At 37.8% G+C, this 26,783-nt stretch overlaps 1 protein-coding gene across 4 annotated transcripts in view; it reads right to left on the bottom strand.

The window, feature by feature from the left end:
* LOC307156938 (uncharacterized protein) overlaps positions 1-26,144 on the bottom strand; it is a 31,238-nt gene extending 5,094 nt beyond the window's left edge. The window contains exons 1-6 of one of the 4 annotated variants that reach the window (XR_013820841.1): positions 23,445-23,624; positions 22,721-22,825; positions 18,776-18,850; positions 18,542-18,689; positions 18,313-18,415; positions 17,013-17,531 (exon numbers count right to left, since the gene is read on the bottom strand). Coding sequence is in view for 2 of the 4 variants with exons in the window: in XM_079868655.1 (XP_079724781.1) it covers positions 26,098-26,102 (5 nt within the window). In the remaining 2 variants the exon portion in view is untranslated. Of the gene's footprint in view, positions 1-17,012; positions 17,532-18,312; positions 18,416-18,541; positions 18,690-18,775; positions 18,851-22,720; positions 22,826-23,444; positions 23,625-26,097 lie in introns of those variants that run through there. The other 3 variants (XR_013820842.1, XM_079868655.1, XM_079868654.1) reach the window with 3 other exon arrangements.
* Positions 26,145-26,783: the final 639 nt, after the last annotated feature.

The following is a 26,783-nucleotide window of genomic DNA, read 5'->3' as shown; positions in this document are numbered from 1 at the left end:
TAAACAGTCTCTCTGTGTGTGTGTGTGTGTGTGTGTGTGTGTGTGTGTGTGTGTGTGTGTGTGTGCTTGTGTGTGTGCGCGCGCATTTAATAACTCAAGTCCATATTAAATGTGCGGTCAATCCGTGACCTTCACATGTATGAATAACGATTTCATTTAATGACCTGATCTAAACTGCTTTTCAAAACAAAAATATGTTGTCTAATAACACTCTACACCAACAGATACTGTACCTTCCCCTGATCCTGCTGGCAAGCTTACCTCATGAAAGTACTCAGAGTCATTCCCCTTAGCCTGACCTTTCAGTTGACCAAGCTGTAATTTCAGCCTCCTCAATATGCTTTTCCACATCTTAAGATTCATGTCTGGTATTTATATCTTTTTAGTTATTTTCTATTAGAACTTTCTTAAATGGAAACATGAGTTTAGATGCTGGAAAATCCCATTTCTATTCCAGCCAATGAAACACACATGGTCTTTTTGGACTGCTTTAACCCACAGTGTGCCCTTTAACCTAATAAAAAATTATTTAGAGATTATCTCTGCTTTAATGTGTTATCAGCTGTTTCCCACATACATTATGTGTGCCACATACTGTAGGTTATTTATTTTTTCACCCAAGTTGCATCATTTAGCCTGAAGTTTAATGTTGTGTAACTGTGTATACGGAAAGTATTTATGAGCAAAGACAAGGGTTGGTTGTACTGATCTGGGTGTCATCAAGACAACCTATCAAACAAGTAGTAAGCTTGTTGCCAGTGAGAAGTAGTTTTGTTGACATTTTCTCTTTGGCGGTTCTCTTGAGTGTAATAAGTATTGTCTTTCATGTGTGTCTAGGTCATGGGCTGATAATCATCCCTTTTACAGGCACTAGACTAAAAATACATTCAATCAGCCATCGCTCCTTAAATGAATTCGGGTAGTGACGGGTCATCTTGTTAATGCTAAATTAATTACAACAATAAATGAAACAACATCTCATTAGATCACATAAATTCCCAAATGAAATGAAAAGTGCATTCATCTTTGGCATGTTACATTCATTTAGTTGACTAGTGCTATACGCTGTAGGCTATTAACAAAAACATTATTGACATTAATAAAAACACGTAGCCTACTTTGTCAAATTACTTTAAAGAAAGAAAAAAATATTCACATATTATAGTATCAATTTTATATCACTTGTTGGCCTAAGAGATTTTTTAAAAGATTGTATTAAACCCATAGCCCTGTTTAGCAAGGTTACCACGAGCTATTGTTTGATCGCTTGATCGTTTGATCGCTGTTGTCAACCTTGGGACATCGCCACTGAACTTTTTTGATGCCAATTTGTAAAATGGCTTGGTCCTGCTCGGTTTTCATTGACTTTGAGTAAAACAATTGAAAGTTTTTCAAAAGATCCTCTGGTACAATGTGTCAGCATGACAGACGTTGGATGCTGTTGTGTGAGAACAAGCAACAGTCACATTTTTCCTCCTTCCGAGTGCCTCATCTTCTTAATCTCCTCATGTAAATGATTAGATTTCGATGGCTTACGCTTCCTCCCCACCGCAGAAACTACCACAGGTTCAAAATTATTCTTTTTTTTTTGTTTGTTTGTTGATCACAAAGTACAAAGTAGATTAGGAAAACTAGGATGCTGGGTGTATTTTAAAGCGCCGTGACTGTTTACAATGTGTGGAATGGTGCGCTGTGATTGGTTGAGCGGATGTATCACATTCTGCAGAGAAGGGAGACTGGTATTTGTCACGGTTTGGAAAGAAAGGGAGATAATAATAATTCAGCAAACAAACAGAATTATTATTGCAGAACTGAATGTAGGCTAATTGTTAAATAACCATTTAACAGTGATAATAATGTATCATTAGCCTACTGCTTAGCTAAAAATGGGAAAAAGGTAGGATTGGGCAATAGCCAATTGCCAAATAAATCTGATTTTTTGGCCTAAATGGCGATGAATGGTATAATCTCAGTAATTACATTTTTCTTTTATAAAATTTTTTTTTTTTTTCATATTTTCTTATTTCATATCCTGATCAATATTGTCCTACAAACAATGTTCAAATTGAAGGCTATGAAAACAAACATAGTGAATGTATAACCTTGCAGTCTATCCAAAAAAGGGGTCAAATCACATTACATTCTAACATAGCAACATTACAATCTAAAAACAAAATAATGCTTTTTAAAGAAGTAGTTAAATTGACTAAACTTAAAATGAAATATAAAATAAAATCAAAACTGATATAATAAAAATTCACTTGTAGGTTTGAAATTCTTTAGCACATTTATGTTCACCAACAACAACAAATATTCAACAACAATTTTTTTTAGCAAAATATATTTATTATTTAGTGTTAATAAACTCTCTAAATTGATATCTCTATCTCTGTGTCCGTAGGCGCACAGTGAGAGCACAGGCACCACCAATCCGCCCCAGCTCAAGCCAGTCCGGGCTCCTCGTCCGCGACAGGCAGGTCCTCCTGTTCCTCCATCAGCCTCAGCTGCTCTTTGCTATATTGCGGCTTCTAAAAGTAGCCACGAACTTTCGAAATCCTCTTCTTCCATATCATATTGAGTACCTTCCGCCATTGTCGTAACTTCACATATGGCCCCACAGCGCCTGTTAGCTTAGCTTCCAAACAAGATGGAGGATATTGCTTTTATTTTCAGAAAGTGAAGTCCCACTCACTGATCTGTAATAGGTCTGTAGCGTGAGTGGGTCCCACCCCCTGGGAAAGATGAGGTACGAGTGTTTGTAGTCTCAACCCCTCTACAAAGATATGGGACTTCCTGCTTAGAATGACACGAAATGACGATTTTTACATCATTATAAGCAGGAACTGCAACACTGAAATCCTTATTTCTCCCGTCTCAGGGAAAATGAGGGAATAATGCACGACCATTCAAATATATGACTAGGTTTCTAACGATACAAAGCTTAATGCAAATGGGTGAAGTGTCCCTTTAAACCATGGTTAATTTTTGTAAGGGTTAACATGGCTAACTCTATCAAGAATGTTAAAGGTACAATATGTAAGATTTTTGTAATAAAATATCCAAAAATCACTTGCACAGTGTGATTTTCTGCACTTGTGTACTTACAATATTCCAAACGTTCCTAAAGATTTTTAATTTCAGAGAAATTCCAATTTTAAATAATGGCTCGTCCCTGGTCATTGTCGCCTGTCAATGACGTAATATCCGCGTTATCCCTGGTTTCCGCTTGTACTGCCATAGTAACCATGGCGACAGACAACTGCATAATGTCTAGCGGCACGCTCATGCTGTTGTTGTTTCGTTCCAATATTATGGATCATGGCAAGCATACTTTGGGACAAAAGGATCAATCGATACCAATACCAAGTCAAGAATTGCGATTTCGATACTTTTTCGATACTTTTCCTGAAAAGGGAGAAACACTCTCAAATATCATTGCTGTGCTTTATTTTAAAACCGGGACAACATTCTAATCATATAACACACTAATAAATGAACATATGAACAGCAGATTTATTAAACATTTGAACAAAATATGAAATATCAAAATATTAAAAATAAATTAGAGCAATGACATTCAAGGTAAAAAAATTATACATTTAGCAGCATTAGCTCAGTTATCATAAGAAACATAAGAGTTACCGGTAATAACTTTATCTTGATTATGAACTTTGAATAAAAATATGAACAGCAATTATATTAAACAATGTTTTTGAACTCAGAAGATTAAATATCAAAATATAAATAATATCTTTCTAATATTTTTCTACCAGTCGTGGACCGGCGGCCACAGTATCACTTGTGCTCGCACATGCAGCCATCTCGCTGTAGTGTTTGTCACATGACAGCTGCAGCTTCTTTGCTGCGTGCGTGAGGAGAAAAAACACAGACGTCCATAGGGAGACACTGGAAGCGTGCGTTGAACACACCAACATGAAATACGTCTCTTAGGCCAGCGACACACTGGCTGCGTGGCGTGAGCGTGCCGTTTCTGTTGCGTGTCAGCTGTGTGGCGTTTATAGGCTTGTTCGACTTGAACTGGCACTGCACAGACCGATCGGTTTATGACATCAAAGCGCATCAAAGTAATGCGAGAGCGATTAGAGAGCAGCACGGCTCATATGCTTTTGAATCACTCTCGCGGTACTTTGACTTCATAAACCAATCGGTCTGTGCAGCGCCGGTTCAAGTCGAACAAGCCAAATGTCTTTGCACACCAGATACGTGTCTGACGCGGCGCTGCTGCTGCTAGGTAACATGTGATAAGCCTCATTAGTGATATATTCGACATATGGGGAGAGAGTTGTGGAAGGCCTACTTCATGTTAAACATAAATATATAGCAGCAAAGACAACGTCGGCAGTGTTGATGGCAAAATAGGCTACAGAATGTTTTGTTCTGTATTGACAGGTGCAATATTTGAAAATCGATAATATTTTTTTAATTACATTTATATCTGCATTTATGTCAAAACCTAGACTTTCAAACATCAAAATATCATTTATTAATATGTATTCGTGTCAAAATGACATAGAAACATCTTTTCCTATTCTATTTTGCCTGAAAACGCTTACAACATGCTTGCGTGTAGCGTGAAAAATAGGTGTCGGATCTATTTCTAGCATGCACGCGTTTTCTGCGCGGCTCGGGCACGCATGTCACGCAGGCAGTGTGCTAGCTATAACCTGTTAACATGGGAGCCGAAATAAAAACGGACACGCCACGCAGCTGAGACGCTCACGCAACGCATCCAGTGTGTCGCCGGCCTTACAAATCTGGAACGCGGTCATTCTTAGAAGTATCGATACTAATAAATTTAGAAATCGTGACGTTTTTAATTTCCGAGAATTGCGATACTTTTGAAGTATCGGTGCACCGTGCAACACTACAACAAACTATCACATAGAATAACATATAACTTTCAACACACTCAAATGCAGTGTAGTATTATAGTGTAGTAGACCAAGTGAAACAGCGCTGTATTACCTCACAAGTTTAATTCGTCAAATAAACTGACCTGTGTGAGTAGTAATTCAGTACTTTCAGGTAGTTCAGTAGAATGAAATGTTCTTATTCCTAATGATGGCAATTTCAAAACACTGCTTAATGAAGCTTCGAAGCCTTTTTGAATCTTTTGTTCCTAATAAGTGGTTCGGAGTATGTATCAAACTGCCAGCCACGTGATTTCAGTACACGAGGCTTCATTACGTCATAACTGTTTCGAAACACTGTCAACCCATAAATCATGAGGAGTCACTGAGAACCAATGAATAAGTGTCTGTGGGTTTTACCTGATCTATGATCAGTTTTATACATTTGAAGATGTTTAAATTAGACATTATTATAATTAAAATGAGGTGGTAGATGGTAGTTAATAGTCAAATTGGCCTGTTTAGCTGAGCCATTCATAGAAAAAACTATATTGATTGTTAAACCCTGACAATTGATAAAATAACATATATACACTTTATAATCAAATTAGATGATTAAATAATTGCATTTGAACAATTTTACTTTCAATAAAAAATTTGCAATAGATTTGAAAAAGGTTTTTTTATGCATGTTTGGCACGGGTTTCTGTTGTATTGTTCTGACCACTAGGGGTCACCGTGGAGACGGGTTTTGGATTGTTTCGAAGCCTCGACACAATATGGCACATTTGCTTCAATTGTTTCAGTGTTCCACGAAGCCTCGATCTACCCACCACTACTTTTCCTTTATATTCGCGGGATTCGCGTGTGGCGCTGATATCCGTCTCTCATTAGCAATCGCGACCTGCTTCATTCCACAGTCATGTTAAAAAACATCAATGTATCTGCTTATGCATCATCAACCAATGCCTTTGTTTTTGTAAGAGGTTAGCGACCCCTAGCGGTGAAAAAAATTACATATTGTAGCTTTAAAAAAATCGGATTTCAGTAAACTACTGTATTTGTTAATAATGATACAGGAAAGCACATGAGACTAGAATATGAACACAATGAATTGCATATTCTGGCCGCATCTGCTTGCCAACACGTAGCTATAAAATGCATATAGTTGCATATATTAGGCTTATAAAATGAAAAATTGATAGTTTGTGTTCTGATGAAGAAATTAACTTATCTACATTTTTGGATCACCTGGGGGTCATCATAGGCAGCCTTTTTCATAGGATACTTCTGATCATTGGATATGAAAATTACATTGATCCAGATAAACGGACACTGATGACCTAGGTGTAACTGATGCAGTTAAGTCACAGTAAATCATATACATTTACTTTCTATAAATGTATAGATAAAATTACATGGCAGCTCAAAACATAACTGTAAGCCTTTTCTGCTCAGCTTTCAGATCATAGTCAGTTGAGGTTCTGCATTGTCCCAGTGGAACATATTCTGACGTGTGTAAATGTAGCCTAATACTGAGTTTTAAAAAAAACATATTTTTTGTGTGATTTCAGGTCATGTGGAAAGCAGATGACCATGGCAAACAAGGAATTGGAAAATCGAAAAAAATCGAAATAGCTGATTCTTCTGATTACATATGATTGCACTAAAAGTGACAAAAAAGTTAATCCGTTTCATACTGTATATTTTCCCATGTGAATATTCATTTGATCCTTGTGAGGCCACTGTGGCTGCACAAACTTTGGTTTTGCTACAGTAAGAACACGATTGTGTTAGATTCCACCCATCTATTGTTTTTGTTTTTTTGTAACTAGGCTCTGTCATTTAGAAACATTGCTTTTCCTATCACTACTATCCTAATGATACATATAGTTGGTTCATCTATAGCAGTTCCATGACCATGGAGAGTGAAGGTTTGTTTCTAACTGGATTTGACATCTATAAAGGTTAAAAAAGGTTAAAAAAAATTCCGGGGTGCCCCTCGCAAAAATGTGGGGAAATTTTGTGATCCCCCTATATCCAAAATGGTTGTTGGAGCTCTTCAAGCTAGACCCAGTAAGTGAAAAACCAAGAGACCACGTTAGCCTTGTGGACATGGGGCTGATCTGGCAGCTTGCCACCCCCACACCTGAAGACCGTGAGTCTCGGAAGCAGTACGGTTCAGAGCACCACTGGCGTGACTACTTGGATAAAATCTGTGCTATGATCTTCTCACGCCACACCAAAGCATACCTCATCATCCTTTTCAATTACATCTATGACATCAAGGATGTCATCTTTCAGCATCAAGGATGATGAGCACAATCGTCGGGCAGCAAAACATCCAAAAGGACCAAATGTTTTCCCCAAGCCCGAAGACAGGTTCCCAGGTGCCACTGAGTTCAACCAACTCATGGTTAATTCTGGAAACAAGGTCAGACTACAGAAACTTGTAAAAGATCAGCTGAAAAGACAAGTGGGTCAGGTGCAGGGTGACATCATATACTGCGAGGGAGAAACGTCAACCAACCTGAGCACTGGCGTGGCTAAGGGAAGCAGATGCAATGCTGCAAAGGTGAGAGCCAGTAAGTACACTGGACCTGTTGTTCTAGACTGCGAGGACACAGATGTGTATGTCCAAGCAGCTTACGTCTCGCAGCAAGTCAGAGGTGATCTGCTGAATCAACTGCCATGCCATGCTCTCGGAAGAGGTTGCAGATATCATCATACCTCTCCATGTGATCACTGGCAGGGACCACACCTCAGGGTTCTATGGGCATGGGAAGAAGAAGGTGTTGGAGAAGGTGAAGATAAATTCTGAAGAGAGAGCTCCTGGGTGAGAGTCTGGAATTAAAACATTAAGTCAGAGTGGATATGAAGGCATTTGTCCTCTCCATCATTTATGCTGAGAGTGCAGATGTGAGCTGTGGGCAGGCCAGAGTTTCCAAATGGCACAAACTGAAGAATAAGTATACAATCCATCTCCCACCAGATGATGACTCTTTGAATCTTCATATTGAAAGGACACCTACCTTACATATTGCCAACTCCATTACAACCTGCAAGAGCATCCTTCTCCCATTGGTTACGGCTGGGAACTAGTGAACGGAAAGTGTTGACCAGTGCATCATACCCTGCCCCCCTTGCCCCAGCAGCTCACACCTCATGCCTGCTCAAATGAGAGTAGCAGTGATGATGAGAGGAGTCAGTGTGGAGATTCAACAGATTCAGATTAAGAGTATTTTTGTTAATAAATTGTTAATAAAAACAACTCCAAGCTAAATAATCTCATCTGTCTCACTGCTTTCATTGGTTCCACCCCAGACATCTGATGACCTATGTTTATGTTGTAATTTTACTGTCCATAACTGAACTCAGTATGAGTAGAGCTTTCATTTGAGCCTAACATTAAGGCTGTATGACAATTTTGGAAAATTGACATTTAAAGAACCAAAAATTGGCGGCCATCTTGAATTTGAAGGCAAAAAATAGGTTAAATCAATAAATCTACATCATTTATGAATTTATTGGCCCAAATGGTCTCAGAAACCATGTATTATGCAGCACTGTGGGCAAAACCATTAAAAAGTTAATTTCCAGTTTGCCTGACTGCAGCCATTTTGGATATAGGGGGCTCACAAAACTTTCCCACATTTTTGTGAGGGGCACCCCGGCTAATTTTTTCTTTAACCTTTATAGATGACAAATCCAGTGAGAAACAAACCTTCGCTCTCCACAGTCACAGAACTTCTATAGATGACCCAACTAATATCTCTACCTTTCATTCCAGACAGATGATCTGACGGTAGCTGCTCGCATCTCAGCCTACCTGATGAAAAATTCTTGATGGATGAATGACCTTCACCTTCAACTCAACCTTGCCAAGACAGAACTGCTTATGGTTTCAGCCAAACCATCCTTGCTGTGTGATCCTGCTGATTTGCCTTATACAACATCAGAAAGATCCGGCCCTTCCTATCGGAGCTACACAACTCCTTGTCTAAGCTCTTGTTCTATCCAGACTGGACTATTGTAATGCTCTCTTGGCGGGCCTTACAGCATCAGTCAAACCTCTACAACTGATCCAGATGCTGGAGCAAGAGTGGTCTTTAAAGGTAGCCCTATACCTAAACTCACTACTTCAGATCCATGTGTCCTCCAGAAGCTTGTGTTCTGCAAGTGGAAGGTGCATTGTGGTGCCATCATCCCAAAGAGACACAAAATCACTTTCACTGACCTTTACCTTGACTGTTTCCTTCATTTTCAAGAAACTGCTAAAGATCCATCTTTTTCGTAAACACTTGACCCAAATTTACTTAACCTTTGTTTTAATAAAAACTATATGTACTGTGCTAGACTAACTAGGACTTGTCACTGCACGTGTTGCTGCTATTGTTCTCTTAATTGGTAAGTCACTTTGGAATCCATCTGGAAACTCTTCTGCCAGACTTTTACCGTTTTTTTACAGGATTATTTTTTTTTAACACTGTACCTTCATGCACAAATGCTGAATGTTACAAGGAATAGGCATGGTGTAAATAACTCTGCACACAGACCCTTAGTGAGTTTTCACTGAACTGCAAGGCTAAGGTGGACCTAAAAAATGCATATGAAAATTTCAGAGGTCCTTGCACACTGAGTCCAAAATTTTCATATGCGTTTTTTCGTATATGGCATTCGGTGGCTCTGAATTGTCTAAACACCTCAAAATACTTGCTACGGATGCGAAAAACGCAGAAAATCGAATCCGATTAAAAATATTTTATGACGGATGAACGTTTCGGAGGGGTTTTTTTATGTGCAAAAATTTCGGACGAGAATTTCTGACTCAGTGTGCAAGGACCTTAATGCGACTGAAACAAAATAAGTATCAATATCAATTCTAAGTTATTGTTCGTAATTACAATATCAAGGGTCATGTAAATATTCAGGGGATCTTTAAATAGCTAAATTAACAATGTGAAAGAAATGTAATCAGTAGGACTTAAGGGGACATTGGACTTGCATGATGATGGACTTGCATGCTGGTAAACATGACCTGATGTTACTTGAGGCCAGGGTAAAGGGTAAATGGTAAAGCGTAAAGAGGGGTAAAGTGTTTTTAGCTCATCTACCACTCTAGCAAAAACATGTGCTTGGAAAACACTTATGTCTCTTTAGACATACAGGAAGATACTCATGTTGGTGTTTTGTTTACTCATACATTTTTTCATTCATTGTTTTCTAAGGCAAAATAATGCTTCAGGATTTTGTGTACATTGTTGAACAAATTTCAGCTTATACAATCAGTTGATATACACACATTGAACATGATCAGGGGAATGAATTAGTTTGCCTAAATTAAAAGCTTAGTTATGATTTGGATGGAGTAATTTCTAATCCGTTTATTATGTTGTGTATTTTTGTGAACATTTCAAATAAAACGCAACAGAATCCTCAAACAGGTTAAAACAGACATTCTTGATCTGACTGGGTACTGCAGTGACTAGGAACTCTCCAGTGGACTTTCTGTCTGTCTACCAGGTACTGTATATAAATACAGCTTGAATATATCTACTTGTGTTATAATGGTGAAGTTACAAATAATGAAAACCATTAACGCACACTTTCATTGGAAATGTAAGTGAGTGGGGTTCGCCTTTATTCATTTCTGTGGGTGGGAAAAGTACAGTGTTGTAGCAGCAAAACTTCACAAAAAGAAGACAAGATGCAAGCCTGGAAAATGTACACTTGATCAGAAATAAATGGACATCCTCTTATAAATATCGGGTTTGGCTAGTAATAAAAAAAATGCTAATCTAAATGCTACAGCATAACATTCCAGAGTATTTTGGTGTTTTCAACTTTGAGGGAACTGTTTGGGATATTTCAGCATGAAGGGTTCACATACTGTCATTTTACAATTGCTTCTTCAGGCTTTCATAACAATAACTGGTCTTATTTGAAGAGGTGCAAATACTCAAAAAGGTGTATTTCTACCCAGAGAGATGACCAACAACCTTATCATCTGCACTCAATTATACCAAAATACACGCATAATGAAGGATGTAAAGACATTATTGAGGATTTTGAAGATATCAAAACATTAGCAATAAATAATATCAATATCGATTATAATTGGTTGAGCAACTTTCAAAGCCGTTGTAAATTAATCTACAAACATACCTGTGGCCTCATTACATCAGTATTACTGCACCACTGAGTCTTGTGTTTTGTGTTGCAGCATCTGTCAGTTGCTTGGCAACCATTCCACTTCTGAAGAACCACATTGCTTGGCGGAAGAATATTTTGTTTATCAATAGCTTTACATTTTTGTGTCTGCGTGTTTATTTTATGAAACCTTGCCAGGTGTGCAAAATAACCGTTTTATAAAGGCATTAAGCCCATTGAAGCTGTGATTTACAGTGAATTTAGAACAGTGTTTAAAACTATTTTTCTTAAGAGTGAACATACTAATGGCCATATAGACTACTAGTGGATGCATGTGTGTTTATTCCTATGGCAGTGGCTAGTTGTCACAAAGGCTATGCACCTTTTTTCCTAATGAGCCTACTACTTTTTAGATTATGGGAGGCACTTACGGTTAATTTCAAATAAACACTGAAACAAATAATTTCAAATCATAAGGTTGTGCTACAAATAATCTGTCAGTTGAGGATGACATGGTACAACAAGAATATCTATGGCAAGAGCTCTTTTTTCTTTTGTATTTCACTGTATAACAGTATGAATAAAGACTTTTTTTTTTTGCATTTGTGGTCTGCTCCCCCGATTTATGAAATATCCATGAATAATTCACTGAAATGCACTAAGAATCTTTTGTTTTTCTCCACAAATCCTCACAACTCCTTCCAGATTTGTTTTCACAAATACATTAAAATGTAATTGTATTGATAATATAATAATAATAATACAAAACATAATATTGATTTTTATGAGAAGTGTTTACTGGAATGCTTCTAAAGCAGAAAAACGTATTATCGCAGTATTATCACTTAATGTTCCAGTTAATGAATATTATAACATTATCCAGTTAATGAATAATAACATATTTTGATTAAGGCAACATATGTTACACAATACAGAGATACAGTATATTACAACAGTGAAATATTTTACATTTACTTTTAATGTTCGATGTTTGAAGGGTGAGTAGAATAATATCATCTCATTGTACCCACTTTTTGAAAATGGATATTATTGCATTCACAGAGCATACCTTTTGCTGATTGTTTACAGTTTAACAGAAGTTACTCCCATAATTTTGAGCAGAGTCATGGGACGGAGGAAAAGGGTGGATACATTCTTGAACAAGCCCAACTGCATAAAAGCTTTTTGTCTAGCAATGTTGGCTATGTTGGTTTCAAACACCTTTTTGCCACATTTAAACATCTCTTTAATATTTTTTTCTTTTGTATCAGTCATTGAGTAAACTTGCCTAAAGGCCTGGAAACTTAAGGCAATGCTTAACTATATCACTGACCTGAAAAGTTTAACAGAAAAAACTTTTCGTACTAGGGGTGGCACGGTTCACAAAACTCACGGTTCGGTTCGTATCACGGTTTTAGGGTCACGGTTTTCGGTTCTGTACGTTTCTTGTTGTTATTTTTTCTTTTAATCTTTAACACAAAAAATTTACTTTAGCATATGATATATAGCTTAATTATCTAATTATTAAATTATTTATTTCATAAATGGGGCGTGTTTGCAAAAAGCAGCTTCTCATTTCCCATTCCAAAATAATATAGTGAGCGGCCACCGTGAGGAAACTTTCAGTGGCCCTGGAGGTCCATCCATCTGTAGTGAGAGCTACGTGGGCTGTCCGACAGTTCTTTGTCAATTTCTCCTCGTGTCTCGTCAGCATAGGCGTAATTTGCGAGTGGGACATGTCCCCACCACTTTTTGCCAGGGTCGATATTGTCCCCACCACTTTTGAAATATCTCACGGCACGGATGTACCAATACAAATAAATAAAACATCTCCAGTTAACTAGCATTCGTTTCGTTCGTTTGTGAAATAATAAGCAATCTAGCGCTGAAATGTTTTTTTTTTTTAATCAAGTGATCAAAGTGCTCGTTGCCGCTGCGGTCAGTGGCGCTGATACAGTGTTCTCTTGTGGCTTGCGCACACGCCGCATAGTCTTCACTCGGACACGCGCTTCAATCCGTTGAGGAGACTGTCTATTCGTTCTGGTGAAATCACAAAACAAAATCCACACAAATCTGTCCCTGCTTGATATACAACCACTGATAAAATTATCGGTTTTGATGAAAAAGAATAAATATATATACGAGTGCGGATTAGAACTCAGAACCTATGACACGCTTGGTTCTGCCAAGTTCTGCCACTGGACCATTTAAGTACATACGTGAAACAGTCGATTTATGTATTTATTCACGTGGAAAGATACATATAGTGGAGTAGATCTCATTAAATGTCTAAGTAAACCCAGTGTACTACTTAAATCGATTGCTGGACATCATAATGTTATTCTACATACATCTGATTTATGATTTAGCATTGTATTAGCACGGGGGGGACGCACACACGCTCCGAACCGAGACAAGCGAACCGAACGGTTCGGATGTTTTTTCGTGTACCGTGCCACCCCTAGTTCGTATGTCACATTAATTTCTCATACTCACACATAAATATACAGACAAATTTGTTTCTGTTGTACTGTACATGTTGTAATTTTATCCATATCAATAACTACAATTTTTGAAGTCCAAAACAATGGCTCATATTTAAAACTTTTCAAAATAAATAAAACAGTACAATATACTCCAGAAACCTGCCATGAATGAGGGGTCAGAGCCAGATCTAATGAATCTCATATAGAGACTTTGGGGTAGGCTCATTTGACTTTGGCCAGTACTTAATCACATAGCAATCACCCAGCACACTCTTGAAACAGCATAGCAATATGCTTACAACCACTGAACTGTAAAAAATAAAAAGTTGAGTAACTTAAAAAAATAAAGCAACCAGCTGCAAAGCATGTTTGAATTTACTCAACTCAGTGGTCGAAGTTGTGCCAAATAATTTTTTAAAGTTCACTAAACTTATTTGATTAAGTTACTTATACCTTCCTCAGTAAGTTCTTCCAACTACCAGTCCAACTCAAAGAAACAAGTAAGCACAACTACAGAGGTCCTGAAGTTCAGTAAACTCAAAAAAGCTTTGCAGCTGGTTGCTTTACTTTTGTCAGAGTGAGAGTTGTAGATCCAATTGCTAGTGAACAGTTTATTATGACAGACAGGACAGAAGGAAAATACTCATAACAGCACAAACTAAAGGGGGTAGCACCGTCGCGTCTTTTAAATTCCAACACATTATTCTCTATGAGTGTAGACACACCGGCAGCGCCTTTCGGCGTCTGTCCGCGGCGCCCAGCTACAGCTCAGGACCTTGTTCAAAATCCTGCTGCGCCACAGAGCGCCATTTACATAGTTTTACATTAAATGTACATTTATTTGTCTCAAATCGTTGATAATGTATATACTGACTTCACCCTGTGCTGCAATATACATTTAGTTTTACATTAATTTACAGAAATCAGCTGCTTGAATGAAAATGGATGATGTTATCGAATTTTCAGGTGATATTTTCATTCAGTTAACAGACGCTCTGAGGTAAAGTGTTCAGACTGCAGACTCAGCAACGATTCTATTTAATTGTACAGTACAATCATAACATAGTACAGACATTATCTTAATTCCATAATGTCCTTAAACATGACAATATTGTTGGCCATAAATTGAGAAAGTGCGCATCCGGTGTGTGATACCTCGAGTTGTCCTAGACGTGACGCGGCGCGTCCGGTGTGCGACCCCCTTAAGGCTGGCAAACATTCAATGCACAATCCAAGGGAGAGAGATGAAGAGACAGGAATCAAACACAGCGTGGAAACTCAGTCCGGAATCAGAAATGTATTTCTCCATGGCCTCCCTTTCTGGAGCAGAAAGTGAGTATAACTTGCCCTTAGGCGGAGACATACCTGGCAGTAAATCTATAGCACAGTCATAGGGACGATGCGGAGGGAGAGAAGCAGCCCGGGACTTACTGAACACTTCCTTCAGGTCAAGATACTCACGTGGCACATTAGATAAATCTGTGTGTTCATCCTGAAACACAGAACAAGACACAGAAGAACACGCAGACATTAAACAAGAAGCATGACAACATTCACTCCAGGAAAAAACAGAATTCCTGCGCCAGTTAATATGCGGGTTATGGAGTACCAGCCAGGGATGACCAAGCACCACAGGAGCAGAAGGAGTGTCAATCAATAGAAAGTCAATGTTCTCTGAATGATTACCAGAAGTGACCGATCTTAAGGTGACGGTAGAGTGTGTGACGGAGGTTAAGAGTTGACCATTAAGTGCAACCACAGAAATGGGCTGGGAGAGCGCCACCACTAGTATCTGGAGTCTGTGTACTAGATCAATATCCAAAAAATTACCCTCTGCTCCTGAGTCTACTAGAGCCTCACAGTCGAAATTCTGAGTCTGTAGTCCTAAACTCACTGGAAGATGAGTGGCAGAAAAAGAGGATTCAGTACGTGCAATCCCACCCGTCAGTAACCTCTTATCTACTAACGGGTGCTGGCTTTTACTGGACACTGCAGAGCAATGTGACTGGCAGTTCCACAATATAAACATAATCCCCTCTCTTGCCTCCTCTGTTTCTCCCGTGATGATAAACGAGACCTGCCCAGTTGCATGGGCTCAGGATCAGGAAGAAATGCTGTAGTTCCGTCAGGAGAATTAAAAGTAGGATTTGGTGCATAAGTAACGTAGCCTTACGGTGACCGACGACCTCCTCGACGTGATCTGGTATCCACTTGAATCGCCAGATCAATCAGTTTATCCACCCCGGCGGGTAATTCCAACGCGTAAATCTCGTCCTTTATGTACTCAGAAAAGTCCGTATAAAAACATGTCCCATTGTGCTTCGGCATTCCAGCCACACTCTGCAGCCAACATACGAAATTCAATTGAATAGTCTGTTACCGTTCATTCCCCCTATCGGAGTTCTGCAAGAAGACGCGCCGCGTCTCTGCCAGAAGCAGCACAATCAAAAACCTTTCTGAGCTCATTAGAGAAAGCTTGAAAGGACGCACAACATGGAAGTCTCTGCTCCCAAACAGTCGTTCTCCAGCTGCCCGCTCTTCCCGCGAGTAAAATGATCACAAAAGCCACCTTGGACTCCTCCGTGGGAAACGCAGAAGGTTGAAGCGAGATGTATAATGAGCAATTGGCCAAAAAAGGACGACACAACTGGGACTAGAACGCGGGAGGCGGAAGACAAGGTTCAGTGGAACGGATGGTCTGGATCACCGGAGCTGGTGGTTTAGCCGCGGCCTGTTGTTGAGAAGCAGCAGCCTCCATTCTTAATTGCTGTACCTGTTTCGTCAGTTCAGAGACTTGGGTGACTAGCGCCTGAACAGCACGACCCGTGGCCATAGTCTGCTCCTCCTGTTGCTGTAATTCCGCCGTGCTTGCTTGATCTATCTGTGGTAGGTTCGTTCTGTCAGAGTGAGAGTCGTAGATCCAATTGCAAGTGAGAAGTTTATTATGACAGACAGGACAGCAGGAAAATACTCATAACAGCACAGACTATGGCTGGCAAACACTCAATGCACAATCCAAGGGAGAGAGATGAAGAGACAGGAATCAAACACAGCGTGGAAACTCAGTCCGGACGGCTGGTTGAAGAAAAACTCAAGATGCTCTCCAAGCTGCAAGGAAGCACTGACGAGATGGAGGAAACTCCGCTGGGAACTCAGATACCGACACTGGGTAAGAGAACAAAACAAGAGTGACGAACCAACACCAAGCATATCTCACTCCAGCTACATATAGGCAGCTGACTAGCTGCAGCTGAATGAATGATTGAGTGATCAGCTGGTTATTAGGCAACAAACAAGCCACCACACATACACAGACCCAACACCTACAGCCACACCAGACAGATACGCAAAATGAACACACGGATCCATGAACCATGACAACTTTTTTAAGTTGATTCAACTTCTTCAAATATCTCACCCAGACACTTATATAGCCTTCACATTAAGAATCCAAATGCTGGGAGTAAACCATACTGTAACTACAACACAATACAAAAGACATTGCTATCATTACAGAACTTATTTATTGACAATTCTGCAAAACAGCACATTTTCTATCTGCATTAGGTACACATATTAGAAGGTGATGAAGTTCTATTCCACTCTTCAAGATTTATTTAAAACAAAAGACTATGCACAAAATTAAAGTACAAACTGGAATAAATAAATGCTCAACCTTACAATTATCCATATGGATTGCAGCTACATGGACAATTTTTTGAAGGACTATGCAAAAAATCAGCCTTGCGGAGCACTTTATGTCAAGATAAATAAACACTTTTACATTTTTTCAAAAGTGTATTTTAATACTTTAGGATAGTTCACGTTGAGGGCATAAATCAAGCCAAAGAGGAGAGTAACAGCTGTGGCAAAGGTCTTCCACATTATCCGGCCCAATCTGCTCTTATAGTGCTATAGAGAGGCACCTTATATTTGGGTTTAAGTGGATAGTGGGAACATCATCTTCAACGATAGTTTAAGATCCTCATCTTCTCCCCTTGTGAATTTCTTCTGGCTCCGTGTCCTGCAGTAAAAAAATAAATCAGCATAAAATCAGGGTCACATTTTTTTTATTGAATTACATTAGACCACAAAGTGTTCCTAATAGGCCATAAGGCTCTCGCAGACAGAGCAGCGACACTGGCAGAGAGTGCAGCTTCAGCATGGGCAGCTCCCAGGTATAAGATGCACTTCGTGTGCCCGTCACTTGGTGCAGATGGCATCCGCACGTGGCACATGTAGAGCGAGGCATTTGAAACAACACTCGCTTGCTCTTTTAGACTATGTGAGTGGCGAGCACACAGTAGCAATAGCAGAAAAAAGTGGCCACAGGAGAACGGCAACAGGAGAGAAGCTGCTTCCAGTGAGTGAGGGTGCTGACTGCTGTGGAATGGCTCGTTCAGGCTGTTTAAGGCTTGTTTCGACGGTGAAGGCTTTCAGAGGAGACAGAGACATGAAGTGTATCGCTGAAGGGGATAAATCTGATAAAATAGTGATTTCGGGCGCTATTATAGACGTAGCCACGCCCATTTTGGCAGTCTCTGACGTGTGCTGGTGTGCTGTTAGCTCATAGGCATACATGCCAGGGGCACCTCGCCATTGGATGTGCAGTTGCCGCAGCACAGCCAATGAGTGACCCAGACACTCATCGTGCTAGCTGTGCAGCAGCAAATGTGTTTTACATTTTAGGCTTTAGTATTTTGAGAAAAAGGAGTTTCTCCGCTGCGTATAGCTATGCAATACGAAGTGACCATTCTCGAAAGGGAACAGGTGTGAGTGTATATGATGATGACACATTTTCTTACCAGGCAAGTCTTAAGGATGTTTCCAGACTTTTCCCTCATAAACAAAGGCAGACCTTTAAGAGTTGTAGCCTTTCTTTGAGCAAGCACAGTGGAGTTTCTGAGTCTGAAAGACAGAAAAACAAATATGGAACAAGTTATATCCAAAGAGAAGCGTGAGAATTACCTTGACAAAGAGATGGCACCATTCAGCCTTTAACCAGAGAGATATGATCACGTGCAAAATAATTACCTGATGATCAAGTTGGTCTAGGAGGATCTTCATCTCATCTCCATACGCTCCACCACTTGCTCTGCACAACTAGATGTGTATTCATCTAACAAAGAGAAAGGTTCTCTTCGGATTAGTTTGCATGATCCTGTAATACTCAGCAGAGACACTGAAAAAGAAAACATTGTTAAAACAGTAAGAATTAAGTGTAGACCAAGTAAATTCAGTTCAGCTAATTAAAAATGATAAACTCACCTGATCTTTTAAAAAAACAAAGGCCACTGTTTTAGCACTTCCAAGGATCTTGTCACTGTACTGATGTTCTTTAGTCTAAAAGGGACAAATACAACAGAACAAAGATATATATTAAACAAAGCAACAGATAGTTAGTTAGTTAATTACATTTTATTTCTGTGTCATGCCAAACATTTAGCCCATCCCACATGGGATTACAAGACACCAAAAACGTATTTAGCAAACATCTTCCGGTCACATCTACAAATCATTCGGGGAAATACATGAATGCAAATATATACATACACACATGTATACATACACATACATATACCAGTGTTTCCCACACATAGACTAATTCGTGGCGGTGCGCCACAGAATCAACACCAGCCGCCACATATTGCATTTTGTTATAAAAAAAATTTTTTTACACTGTTTAAAACACGCAGCGTATTCATTCAGCTGCATTTCCTTTCCTTGCTCTCCCTCAGTCTCTCTGTCACTCACGCGTCTCACTCTCTCACACACACACGCACAGCCCCTCCCCACCGTGCACACCGCATGCGTCTGTCTCCATGAAAACGAGATCATTCCTGGAAGCCTATTTGGTAAGGGTTTTTCCTAGCCTGGAAATCCAGACCTAAATCTAAAAGATTAATGGTCTGGCGTCGACTAATGAAACTCGCCCAGCTCGAGGGGCGGCACCAAGCATGCATTTGAAAATCTCACTGCACACAATTGGATAACACTACGACCAATCACAACAATAAACCCCATACGCTTAGCTACCAGCGGAGATAACTGGTGGATTATACTCTTACTGTGTCCGGTCGGATAAAACAGCAAAAACGTCCTTCTTACAAAGGAACGATTCGAGCGGCGTCTTCTGTTCCTGTTTTAGATAAAAAGCCAAGTCTAACTCGATCATTGTAGCGGCCAAAGCCGTTTCAAACAACTGGTGTTCATCCATAGCCATCTTGCAATGTTTACTAATGACTTTGACGTCACAGCGCTGTCGTCATCTGTTTAGCTCGCCTCTGGCCCGCCTATATCAGATAACCCGATGTGATTGGTGCAGCTCAGTTCGAGGGGCATATTTAATGAGCATTTTTACTCGACACCAGAGTAACTCGCTGAGTAAATTCAACTTGTGCTCTCGCGAGAACTCTGGATTACCAGGGTAGGTTTTTCCTGCATTTAAACTTTTATGGTGCCAAAGCCAAAGAACGAGCAGAGAGAGAGCCCCGGTCGCGCACGCGCTCTCTCTCGCTCCCAAAATCAATTGAGAATTAACACAATGGTAAAATATCGGAAGACCGAAGTTTCACGTGGAGCATTCGGATATTTTTTTCCTGAATAACCGCTGGGTGTGAATTGTGCTAAAAAATAAATAAAATAAAAACGTTTTTACGTTGCCTTATCTTCTCTGAAAAGCGTTCCGCTCATTCAAAAAAAAAAAAAAAACTATCCAGTGATGAAATGTTTTCTGTGTTGACAGATCTTGTGCAATGTCCTAAACTGCCGGGATAATCACACAACGCGTACAAGTCCGCTAATGACACGTCCGATTCACGAACTAATGACTCCTTTGAACCGATTCCATTTAATGAATGGTTAACTGTCCAACACTGAATCGGTAATCAACAACTCAATCACTGAGTCAACAAATCGGTAACACTTTACAATAAGGTTCCATTTAATAAACTCTAGTTAACTACATTAGTTAACATTAACTATTAATAAACTGCACTTCTACAGCATTTATTAATCTTTATTCATGTTAATTTCACCATTTACTAGTAGCCTACATTATTTAAATCAGAAGTTGTGTTTGTTAACATTAGTTAGCCTAATGTACTGTGTGAAGTAACATAATAAAAATACAGCTGTTCATTGTTTGTTAAACTAAGATTAACAAAGATTAATAAATACAGTAACAAATGTATTGCTCATGGTTCATGTTAGTTAGCGCTAATACGTTAACTAATGTAAACAAATCAAACGACATTTAACACCTCTTAAAATGAGAATGTAAGTGTTCTTTTAGTAAGAGTGGTTAGCAAGATTTAACCTTAATAAACTACTGTATTTTCAGGTTATTTATATGACAGTGTAGAACAATTACCAAAACAATCTTTTAGTTTAGACTGGTGTGAGGTGAAAACAGAATAATTGGCTAATTTATGTTTCACATGTGAACAGCCATCTCAGTCTCTGAGCATCATCCATATTTACCAAATCAATCTCTGATTTTATCTTACAAAAACAAAAAATCACGATGTTCACAATAAAATGGACAATAGAAAACAAAATGGAACTCATTTTCTATATCATTCAAACAACACATGGGACAGATCCGGTTTTCCTCTTTTAAATTTACATATTGGTCTGTTTCAGCAGTCAAAGGTAAAAAAACACCAGATCTCAATTGAGCACACAGAGATCTTTGCCTTTTTGACAAATTATATACAACATAATTCTCTGTGCCATATTCCGGTTTCACCATCACAAAAATACGCAATTTTGGCTTAGCCCATATATCGTCGGCCCACTGCTTTTTGTCTTTAACAAACACAGATTCTTTAAACAAACCAATATTCAGCTTTTCATTATTAGAAAACAACTCACCAAACCCATATTTACAAAACAGTTTGCATATATCTTTAGACCAAGGACCAAGAATATGTTTATACCAAAGAGATATTTTCCTTGTCAACCTATTTGCGTCCATATCTAAAAAACGATTCCATATCTTGGCCATACATATCTTCCAACAAACCTCACATGATTCCCATCCCATGTCTCCCACTATCGCCAATGTTGGAGCATATTTGTGTACACCCAGAAAATATCTTAAGGCACTATTTTGCACTAATTCACAATTAGATATCTTTCTAAGTCCTCTAACCCCCACAATATAATCAAGTATAGGGCACACACAAGCTTGAAACAGTTTAGAATAAGTTTGAAAACTTGTGATCTTTCAGACTCTTGCTTTTACCAATAATTCCTCCCAAAGCTCTACGTGCTGAATCAGCAAGAACCTAAATACCTTTTCTGAAATTCATATGTTCATCAATATAGAAACCTAGATATTTATATGAGTCTGCAAAGTTCAGCTTGTGTGACCCAATTTTAAAATTATAGGTGCTGCGAGTAGTTAAAGGTTTTCTAAAGTGAATTATTTCTGTTTTTTTCTATTGATAAATATTTTTTCTTAAAGATACAAAAGTTATTGTAAGAGCAGTGAGCAATTTTGTCTTTTGTTAATTGATTAACTTTAAGGATTTAGCCTAATATCTGTTTAAGGATACCCAATATTCTTATCCAATATTCACTTTAAAACATACTGCACACATACTACCCATTCTATTATTAAATATACATATTTAATTATATTGCACTACTGTAGAATGCCTGAGCCTCAACCTAAGCATGTACAAATTGTAACTGACGTTTGTATACATGACAAATAAACTTGAAATTAAATTGAATTGAACGGACTGCGGTCACTTTAAGAGCTCATGCATGGATCCTATACTGGAACATCTGGGTTTCACCAAATTGGTTATGTTCACTTAAGACATTGCCGACTGTGTTTACTTGAATACTATACACACTGTGTTTTTTGTTTGTTTGTTTGTTGTTGACATACTTGTATGTGTATTTCACTATTAAATCACAATAAGCCACAAAAGACATTTTAGTCTTTATTCACGACTTACTGAGCATAACATTTTTAACATCTTTTGAACACCATGCAAGTTCTTGTTCTTCTTTTCTCATTCAAGCACGTTTCCTCACTCTAGTCTAGGTAACAATAATGATAAGTAGCAATATGCTACGCGGATAATCACTAACAAGAAACTTATCGTCACCACGAAATATATCATGATACAATATTTTATCAACATATGTGTGCGATTTAAAGCCTATTTTCATTCATAAAGCTTAAAGAAAACTTACCGCAATCAGATGAAATCAAGTCCCTTCCATAGCGTGGTTGAAGGAGGAAACCCCGAGTAACGTACAGCGAGACAGACTGCGCATGCGCGATGACGGGAAGTTAAACTATAAAATCAGAATAATACGTTTGCTCAACTTAATTGCTTGTGTTCATTGGAAAAAATATTAGTACACTTGCAGTTAAATAGTTTTTATAAGTAAAGTCAGCATTGCACTCAAAAATGTGCCCACTCAACTTAAAATTTTAAACTGAGTTAACAATTTGCAAGTTGGATTTTTTACAGAACAATTTCGAATGCACAACTGACATTTTTCCCCTAAATTCTAGTAGCATGTTACTTTTTCCATTTTTGAGCAAAAATGTGTTTCCACAATTAACTTACTTGCTTAAAATATTGCTAAAACATTTTATAAATAAAAAACATTTTTAAAAAAATAACTGTAAATTAAAATTAACAATTAACATTTTTTTCTTGGTCAGTAATGATGTTTGTATTCAATGTTATGTTTCTATAAAGAAATAGAAAAATAAGAATATATATATATTAGTACAGTTAGATAAATGTTCAATATGTTTACTCCCAATTAGTAGTCAAAAAAATATATTTTTTACCATCATGCATTAAATACTAATTGGCTTTGAGTAATAAATTACATTTGTCATTCCATGCAAAAGTCAGATGTTATTGAAGAAATTAAATCTGCTATGTGTTAAGGTCTTTACCGCATTCAAAGCCATTTCCTTAATGTTTTTCAAAACTTGCTTGGCATCCTGTTTGCACGTTCCTGAAAATGTTGCCAAATGCCAACGGTGACGACTGCCCTGTTGAGCCCTGCAGCTCAGTCTTGTACGAGCCAAACAGTCTACAGAAACATGTACTTATATATATAAACTTGCTGTCTTGGTCATTTCTCTTAAAGGACGTGTAATATGTCCCTGTGTGATGCAAGTGGCTCAAAAGGAATTCAGAAGGTGGGGTCAATCCTTGTTCAATTATGGTAAATAATCGTATAAAAAAATATAAGGGAAAACATAGGTTTAAAAATTAAACGCTATTTTGAATGTTGTCAATCTCAGTGATGGTTCCAACCCTGCCTGAAACTAAATTAAAATGTAGTCACTTTTTTTCTTCATCTGAGACAAAAAGTGGAGAAATATGTGAGACATTTTCAAGGTATGGTAGTGGCAAGATGTTTGTAAGGGACTGAATTGGGAATGACCTGTGTTATGATGTGCATGTAAAGTACATTCAGGCCTAAATTGCAATGCCCTCAGAGTGAATGAACTGTATGAAAGTACTGTCAGTAACATGCCAAAACATATCAGAGAAGTATGCAGTCAGCTTGGCTTCATAGACTCTATAAAATTTTAAACACATTAAGATGAGAGGTTGACAACTTCACACCTGCTGTGTTTTTAATTGTTTTGGAATAGTTCTCATTGTGTAAATAGTCTGAGTTCAGCAGCTCAACAAGACTTCTCTACAGCCACTAACAGCCAACAACTATCAAGCTTCTCATCACTCACAACCCTAAATACCTTCAGGGGATATAGTGTTTAGCTCAGAAATAAACGGATAAAGCAGAACATGATTTACACACAGCATATACTGTGTTTTGAGGTCCACATTTTGTTTTTGTGCAAATTAAAGAAAAGTGCATTAAATGTTTAACACGTGAAATGTCAAAACTCACTGAACCGCCCTCATTTAGAGTTGATACATATAAATTATTTTGCTTTGTTATCATTTCTAACGTTTTAAATCAAAGTTAACATTTTAAATTATCCATAAACTAAATAATTCAGCTGCATAAGGTTGCAGTAGAAAGAACAATCTTTGCAATCTACATTTTCTTTAAGGCTTAAATGTTTGAATATTTAGTTTATTATGTTTGAAGGAAAGATGTTTAATACCTTTTTATCAAGACAGTCATCAAGACATCAACAGTTTTCTTTTATTGGTCGTGTTCCATTCAAGGTCCTGAATTATGACACTTGGGTACAGTGACCCCAATCATACGACTCCTGTCCTGACACGTGAAAAGCGTCTGAACCGGACACCCACATTCCTCTATCTGGTTTCTGCTGTCAAAGCTACATTTATTTCTGACCATGCCAACTGCTAACATGGACCATATGGAGTTTGAGCAAACAGCTGCAAGCTTAGATCAGCACCAACTAATTCCCTGGCATAATTTAGTTAACTGCAGTCCTGAGCTTTGTACATTTGTATTAAATCATTTATTTCAAATAAATTATTAATAGTAACACATGTTATGACAAATTAGGTCTGAGTCCTTCATAAATTCACTTTCTTGATAACCAACCTAAAGGTAACGTATAGTTTAATTTAATGGTAGCTTCTTTTTTGTGTATTGAATTAATCAGAAACATATGTTGCTGAATTGCTTAAGAGTAAACCTCTCTAGTGGAGGACTTTAAAGATCACTCTTCTTTTCATAGTTTCTATATCTATCCTGCAGTGTAAATGAATTACTGATTAGGACTCATGGGTCATGCGATTTTTTATATAACAAGGGTGAATGAATTCCTAACAAATGTCAGTCTATATTTTAGACTATTATTCTATATTTTGAATGCAATTTTTATTTTTTCACTTTAACATGAAAATGTTACAGAAATATTAATGGTAGACTCCAAGGGGAAACAAAAACCAGTCATCCTGTTGAATGATACATTTAGACCACATTTTAGGATAATGGTAAAGACAAAAAAAATAGAAGTATGTCTATTATGCAGTGTATTAAAATCACAAAACTAGATTATTTAAAGTAATGGGTCCGTTATGAGTGATTTTTCTTCTCTCTTGTCCAAATTAACTATTTAATTATTTCTTAAATTAATTTTATATTTGTAATAAGTCTAAATTTCAAGCAGATTATTAAAGCGTCAGATTATTAGGAACATTCCGTGTATCAGAACTTTTGGCTGGAACTGTAAAAGAGAATCAAATATAACCTTTCTTTATTTAGAAATCTTAGCGTGCTCCTTCGTGTGGTCAAGTAGTGTAACTGGATGGCGAATGTTACTCGCTAGCAACCATTTCTAATGGGAAGACAGAGTAGTCTTCTGCCAAGGGGCGTAATGGGAGCTTAAATAGCAACATTCTCGATCCAAATATCAGGAGGTTGTTTGTCTCATTGGAAACATTACTACCGTGAATTGTAATACTTTAAATCCTATAATAATTCCTACATAATGTAGGCCCTATGTACAACCAGTAAGGACTGAGACAAGACATATTAATGGAAGTCCACCCCAGTAAGTAGAGTTAGATAAATATTCAAAATTGACTTCCAATTAGTACAATAATAAAATAATAATAATATATCTATATATATATTAAGGTCTTTACCGCATTCAAAGCCATTTCCTTAATGTTTCAAAACTTGCTTTGCATCCTATTTGCCTGTTCCTGCAAATGTTGCCAAATGCCAACGGTGACGACTGCCCTGTTGTGCCCTGCAGCTCAGTCTTGTACGAGCCAAACAGTCTACAGAAACATGTACTATATATATACATATATATATATATATATATATATATATATATATATATATATATATATATACTTGCTCTCTTGGGCATTTCTCTTAAAGGACATAATATGTGCCTGTGTGATGCAAGTGGCTCAAAAAAAATCAGAGGGTGGGGTCAATACTTGTTCAATTATGGTAAAAAATCCTATAAAAAATATATATATAAGAAAAACATCCATTTAAAAATCAACTTCTATTCAGAATGTTGTCAATGTCATTGATGGTTACAACCTTGCCTGAAACTAAATAAAACATTTTTTTTTTTTTTAAATATATCTGAGACAAAAAAGTGGAAAAATACACTGCCGGGCCAAAAAAATAAAAAAGAGTCGCTGTTTGGATTTAAATAGGCAAATGCTTAAGAGTCTATAGTTGAATCATTATTGCAGTGATTTATAATGTTTCTAGCATGTTACATGTTTGGCAACAGTTCTTCTAACCCTAATTGATGGAGTGTATAACTTTTAATTTCTCAAACAACCATATAGGAAGACACATCATG

Source organism: Squalius cephalus (genome assembly GCF_949319135.1).
Source record: "Squalius cephalus genome assembly, chromosome: 4".
Lineage (NCBI taxonomy): Eukaryota > Metazoa > Chordata > Actinopteri > Cypriniformes > Leuciscidae > Squalius > Squalius cephalus.
This window is presented reverse-complemented; position numbering and strand designations above follow the sequence as displayed.